Raw genomic sequence first — 7,434 nt, forward strand, 5'->3', positions numbered from 1 at the left:
ACTAGCTTGACATCTTGTTTATTAATAAGTGGTATTAGTGTTGTTTTATGTGTCCATAATAGTCAACTAATCACCTCAACAATTTGATCTATAATTGTATAAAAACATGACTACATACAAGTCACCTAATAACATAACACATTAGATCTTAAGATATGATGGTTATGTTTCTAATTTTGCATTTTAAGATATCAAAATTCTTGCTATTTCAAAATTGAATGTTAAAACTGAATTAAAATACTAGACTTGAATATGTCCTCTATACGGTAAATTAGCAACTCACTCTCTTCAATAAAACCACAATGACAACAGAAGTGATTTGATGTATTTCTTGAATAGCACCTTATTGTTAAATAACAAGCCCTGACAATTCTAACTGCAAAGATAAATTACTTAAGATTCATATCTATTTAAACCATCTAATTAATAATAAATTTTAAATTTTTTTCACTGTAGCAAGCTGTTTTATTGCCAGTTGACTGATTCCGTTTTCTCAATTGGCGAAGACAAAAGATTATATTTTGTCTGAATGCGAAAGATTCCCTCGGGAGTATTAGAGTTTATGTTTATATAAACCAAAGATGTGAGAGCTCATTGCTCATTCCATTTTGGCTTGGCTCATTGTTGGATGGATACAATGTGGGCTGTTGGACTTGTCATGGGATTACTCCCTTTGTTTATATGGCTCCTCTTTTCCTTCAATGATTGGAGGTACTCTTCAACCTCCATTAATGGAGGAAAGCTCCCCCCTGGTCATATGGGCTGGCCTGTCATTGGAGAGCTGCCCAACTTTTTATGGTATTTCAAGTTCACTGGGAAGCCAGATGATTTCATACGGAAGAAAATTCTCAAGTAATTTCTCAATCTTTCTATATCTAGTATCTTGTCAATATCTTCTTATTGATTTTTCGTGCTCTTATAATAAATATGTCAGATCTAAGTTTTAATTAGATAAGGTGATTCAATTATAAGCGAGTCATACTTGAGAGATCAGTACAATTTGAAATGAGGCAGTCTGTTGTACAAGTCTTGTATACCCAAATGATTTTCCATTTGGTTATACAGGTATATGCAAGAGAAACGTCGTTGTGTTTTTTAATTGCTCTGTTATATATATATATATATATATATATATATATATATATATATATATATATATATATATTTTTTTTTTTTTTTTAAATTTTTTTTTTTTTTTTTTTTGGGCAGAGAACCAGTAATCAAAATAAGGGGTCTAAGTAATAGTTTTGTCATAGATGATTGTTAATTACCTTTCTTAAAAGAGTTCAAATTTTTTTTTTTAAAATGTACTAATAGGGGATCATCTATGTATTAATAGTCAATCATTTTATAGTTTTTTGGTTTGTCATTGACTAATTTGTGCATCATTATTGAGGCACCTCATAACGACTACTGAGAGATTTAACCATAATTACTGACATTTTTTGTGTGAGGCACTATTGGTGCATGAACATAGCGGGTATCTTTTTTACCACTTTGCGTTCCACCATACTTATAGAGAGATCAGTGAATACCCAAAAGCCGAAATCTTAACTTTAGGCTCTTCACTCACATATGAAAAAATGAAAAAAACTTACAATTTTAGAGTTCTATGAAGTTAGCCTAAACAGCTACTGGATCTTTTCCCTATTATATCTCTTGTCAATTAGTGAGGTGATCTAATGTAATAGTTAAGAACGAAGAAATGTAACAATCCTGAAGTTGTAGTAGGAAGAGGATGTAATGTAATAGTAAGTCTGAAAGTAATATAATGAGTACTCGTTCTCTTCCTCTGTTCTAAATTTCTAAATTTCCCAGAGACCACCCTTCGAGCACCAGGGGGAGGAGCCGGGGACCAGTCAGGTCCCCAGTGCGACCATGGGGCGGGGAAGTCGAGCGAGCCGAGTAATGCCTCCATCCACCATCGCCACCGTTGAAAGAGCAGTGGTGGAAAGCCTGGGAGCGCAGAGTGTGCCAGCAATGGCCTGGCTGGTGGCCTCTAGGACATTAATCTTAGTATATTAATTATTAATAGAAAAGGACTATTCATAATTTTTTTTCTAAATTAATACTAGAACATACAAATTTATTCCAAAGTCTAATATGGTATCAAAACCAGTCATGTTTTCAAATTATTTTCAGAGCATAGCCTTTACTAAAATTCTGAAAACATTAATACAGAAACTATTCTACAATCTAATCTAAAAATTGGATACTGATCTAAATTAAAGATTGTGGAAATTTAACATAATGGATCTATTTGATGTTTGTGATTTGAGAAATCTACTTTCATTTTCCTCACACAGGATTTTTTTTTTTGTTATGCAGATATGGCGATACTGGAATTTACAGGACCCTATTATTTGGGTCTCCTTGTATTCTGACATGCTCTCCAGAGATGAACAGATTTGTGATGGGGACAGGCACAGCAAATGGCAGTTTTACTGCTGGTTGGCCTGAGCCCCGTCTGTTTGGGGAAGAATCAATCAGCATGGTGGAAGGAGAGAAACACAAGAATATGAAACGTTTTCTACTGGATGCCATTAATAAGCCCCGCTCATTGCAGAATATATTCGTCAGACTACAGCCTGCTTTTAAAGATGCATTTGAAAATTGGGTTGTTAAAGGGAGATTCAGTGCAGTTGAGGAGATCAGATCCGTATGTGTTTTCACTCCCATATTAGATCTGTGTGAGTTTGGTTTTTTCTTTTTAAATGTTACATCTCTACATAAAATAATTTTAATTGTTTCCGGTTGTTTTTTATTGCAGTTGGCTTTCAGCAACATATGTTCTTTACTAGTAAGTTTCGAGAGAAAGCCCATGTTAGACAAAATGGAAAGGACTTACCGAGGCCTCGTTGCTGGAATGAAAGCCACTCCAATCAATATGCCTGGAACTGCATTTCATTATGCCCTCAAGGTAACACATTTCTTCTCTGTAAACAATATATTTAATAATAGTTGATATATATTTTCTATTTTATTATATCAAAATGCAAAAGTCTCTAGCTTATATTGATGGCTTAAACATCACACAGTAAGGCTTGGTTCTTAAGTTAAAAATGTTGAATAGTTAAAGTTGATTTATTTTTCCAATTTTAATTTCTTCTTACTATGTAATGTTTGGTTTACAGGAATTTGATATAATGTAAATTATAAGTTTGTGCATCTTAAAAATATTTTTATTTGTTTAGATGGTTGATTGCAAATCATATTAATAGATGAATCTAAGTGAAGAAGTGGACTGATTTCAAATGAGTCACCTTAACAAGTAAGTTTTGATTTGTTTATGTGGCTCATTTTAAATGGCATTAATAGGTTAGTTTGACTGAAAAAGCATGTGATTTTCAGACGAGTCATCAAAACAAAGTAAATTTCATTTTGTTTAGATACCTCAATTGTAATCACATTAATAGATAGTTTTTATAAAAGAAGCTATCTGTCTTCATATTAAAGTACATATGTATGTATAGGCATAATATATGCGTGATCTAAAATTTAGAATATTGTTTGCATCTTTTAAAAGAAATATAGCTCACGTTTCTTTGATGATGAACCCCTTGTTCAGTGCAGAAAGTGGTTATCAAAGATTATATCTTGTGAGATTCAAGATAGGAGATCCAACAAGGGGAGTGTGAAGGTAGATTTTTTGCAAGAAATGATGGACTATGTGGACTCCAATGGTATTAAATGGAGTGAAGAGGAGACCATAGATAACATAACTTCGCTACTTGTAGGAGGATATGAGTCATCATCCCTATCAATGATATGGGCTCTGTATTATTTGTTTAAATATCCTAAAGTGCTTTCCAAATTGAAGGTAAGCAATTCAGATAAATGTTTTATTTCTCAAAATTTTGTAAGTTAATAAACTTATTACTTGAGTGATATTGATCTCCTAAGAAAATGTTTTGCGTCCTTTATGAGCATCGTTGATTTATTTCATTGCTACCTACTCTATATACTTATTATTATTTAATCGATATAAATTTAATTTGGAAGGATTAAGTATAGAAAACCTTCTTTTCATGTATAAAAGAATATAATGGTTATATTGATGATCATCAATATCTAGCCCTGTTCAACTAAGGAGACTTCTTATTACGCATAGAAACATGGGTTTTCAACATTTTTTATCTTTGCTTTTTTAGTGATTAAAGTTTAAAAAATAATAAGGAGAATTAAGTTTTTCAAATTAGTCTAACATGGCGTGAGTGTTGTACAGGAAGAAAATAATATCATTCGAATGAAGAAAGGAGATGATAGATCTCTAAATTATAATGATGCCAAGCAAATGACTTATACAACAAAGGTTGTACTATATATGTACTATATATATATAGAGACAGAGAAAGGGGTGAAATTATGATGATTTAAATTGGTTTATTATTATTGGTTTTGTCTTATTAATGGTTGCATTAATGCTAATGTAGGTGGTTAATGAAGTTCTACGACTTGCAAATGTAGTACACATTATGTTTAGAAAAGTGGCGAAAGATACAGAATTTAATGGTAATTTCTTATTTTTACAATGTATTAAAGGATATTATTTGTAGAAATAAATTTTTAATATGATAAAATTAATTTTTTTTTTTTAACAGGTTATAAATTTCCCAAAGGTTGGAAAGTGATAATTTGGCTTCGCACCATTCATGTTGATTCTAAATACTTTGAGGATCCACTCCAATTTAATCCTGAAAGATGGAAGGTAAGCTTTCAACTCTTGTTCAATGTTGTTACTATCTAATTGATAATCATTGGTTATATGCATAGAAAATAATAGCATAAATGAAAATGTTTAAATAAATTGAAAATTCTATTCAGCTTATATATTTTTTTTGCAAAATTCATAGATTTTTTGCTTGTTTTGCAGGATTTTCATCCTAAACCAGAAATAAATAATGTATTTGGTCTTGGACCTAGGCAGTGTCCAGGAAATAACTTGGCTAAAATGCAATTGTTGATGTTTTTACATCACATATGTATTGATTATAAGTAATCTCTAAATCCTTTTTATTAATTATAGTTACAAATTATTTTAATTATTAACAAATATATAATTAAAAAATAATAGAATAATTATTATTTAAAATAATATTTTTAAATTATTTAACTTATGGCATATTCGATTCTTCTTCTTAATTGATGTTTAAACAAATAAAAATTAGGTTACTTAGAATCAAAATCTCCACTTTTAGAATATCATATGTACCATACATTTAATTACAAGAAATATAATTTATTTATTTTCTTTTATGTTTTCAGGTGGGAGTTTACTGATCCAAATGAAGGTATACGGTCTCTGCCAAATCCAGTACCAGCAAATGGTGCACAAATTAAATTTAATTATGCTTAGGAAAAGTTCTGTTAATATTGTGATTTCAGCTGCAACAATTATTTTACTTCATGTACCTTGTCTTGTGATTGAATATGTGAAGGCCACGTGTGAATCACAACTTCCTCAATAATGGCTATGTACGCGGTGGAACTTCTTAATGTAAATAAAATGACAAGCACTTGTTTAGTGTTCATAGTGTGATGCATTCTTCTACTTTGCCCTTCTTGATTAAGGTATTAACTTCCTGTTTCATTTTTCTTAAGTAGAATCCTCTTATTAATTTGGTTTAATTAAATTGTTCTGTTATGCATTTGTTAATATTATTCTGAAGAAAATAATTTATGATTTGGTCCTGAAAAGGAGTTCAGCATATGTTATATGTATGCTGAATTGCTTATAAAATCTATCATTTTAAGTTTGAGGTAGTTTTTAAATTTTGAATAGCTGTTTTTTTTTCCCTTTTAAATTAAAAATGTTAGAATTTTTTTTGATAATGATATTATTAATAAAATATTAGTTTATTTTATAAGAAAATGTAATATAATTTCTAATTTTATTTGATTTTAAATAGATTAAAATAAAATAAAATTTTATTTTTAATATTGTCGTAGGATATATACTACTATTGCTATCATTTTTGAATTATTTTTATGCATAGTGATTGGCTAATCAATTTTAGCCTATCACACTTTCTATGGTAATTTTCTCATAGGTTATAAATATAAACAAGTGCCACATAGTGACTTGTATTCACCATCAAGTTATAATAGTTTAATTAGATAGAATAGAATAGTACATTAAACCTAATAATTAATAATTATAAGACAACCAATTTATTGATTGGTAATGATAATGTATAATATAGTTTAATTATAATTTTAATATTTTCATAATATTTGAGCTGTTAAAAATTCTTATATTCAATTTATAATTTTTTTAATTAATCATTCTATTTTTATAAATTGTTAGCATTTAAAGTATTAGTATTTTAAAATATTAAAATATGTTTGATCTATTTTATATTTTCATATATTCTTACCGAAAATATCACCTCATAATATGAGTATGCTTCCTAGAAAATCTCTCCTATAGCACCCCAAAGGTATGAACCAATAAAATTGAAGTAAAATAATTTTATAGTTTTTAAAAATTAAAAATCTCTCTTAAAAGGAACTTTAAAATAAAAATACTGAAATGTAATTGGTTGAAATAAATAAAATTAATCACAACTTAAGTAGAACTAATTGCAATAGTATATTGCCTATGGAAAATACAATAATATATATTATATATAATTATATATGTTATAGAATAAAACATTTTAATATTAACAAATCAAAATTTGTTTTAGTAATAACTAGAAAAGTATTAAAAGTTTGTTTCATATAACTATATGATTACTAATAATTTTTTTAAATTTTATTTTATTTTTAAAAATATATTTGAAAGAATAACTTATTTTTTATATTTGTGTTTTTATAGTTTTTTCCATTTTATAATATTCCTAACAACTCTATTAAATTTATAATATAATATAAATAATCTTCTACAAAATTAATTTTGTTAAATAATTTTTTATAAAATACTTCATTACCAAAATTTGGCTAGCCAAGCAATGTTCTTCATCTCTAATTATTTTCAATTATATAATACCAATTAATTAATAATTTTTTAATTCATATTTGAAAATTATATTTATTACATTCAATTTTGTAATTTTAATTATATTAGATATTACAATATAAGTATATTGATTATTATAATTATATTTAATTATTCGGGAGTGTTGTAAGATAAGAGGAGATTTATTTGTACAAAAGAATAGTTTAATTTTGCCTTTTCTAGAAAGGTGTTTTATTTTCATAAAACAAAATGTTTATGTTGTTAATCGCCACTTCTCAAGTTAGGTGATGAAATCGCCACTTCTCAAGTTAGGTGACGAGGTAGTTATCTTACATTTATTTGTTAAATTTTGTAAGATATTTATTGTAGCCTATATGTTCATATACTTCTATTTTTGTTTTAATTTTTAGTTGATGTTTGAGATATTACATGTATGTTTTTAAAGTCTTTGTCTAAAAAAAATTTGGCTGAAT

At 28.0% G+C, this 7,434-nt stretch overlaps 1 protein-coding gene across 1 annotated transcript; it reads left to right on the forward strand.

The window, feature by feature from the left end:
• Positions 1-617: 617 nt before the first annotated feature.
• On the forward strand, positions 618-5,531 carry LOC149554550 (ent-kaurenoic acid oxidase 2-like). The gene is made up of 9 exons (XM_089833484.1): positions 618-852; positions 2,329-2,659; positions 2,771-2,920; positions 3,569-3,820; positions 4,226-4,312; positions 4,434-4,512; positions 4,602-4,708; positions 4,874-4,995; positions 5,266-5,531. The coding sequence occupies exons 1-9, from the start codon at positions 629-631 to the stop codon at positions 5,354-5,356; spliced, it is 1,443 nt and encodes a 480-aa protein (XP_089689610.1). The 5' UTR covers positions 618-628; the 3' UTR covers positions 5,357-5,531.
• Positions 5,532-7,434: the final 1,903 nt, after the last annotated feature.

This window comes from Cupressus sempervirens, chromosome 5, assembly GCF_028749045.1.
Source record: "Cupressus sempervirens isolate cs-2001-9-10 chromosome 5, ASM2874904v1, whole genome shotgun sequence".
Taxonomy (NCBI): Eukaryota; Viridiplantae; Streptophyta; class Pinopsida; order Cupressales; family Cupressaceae; genus Cupressus; species Cupressus sempervirens.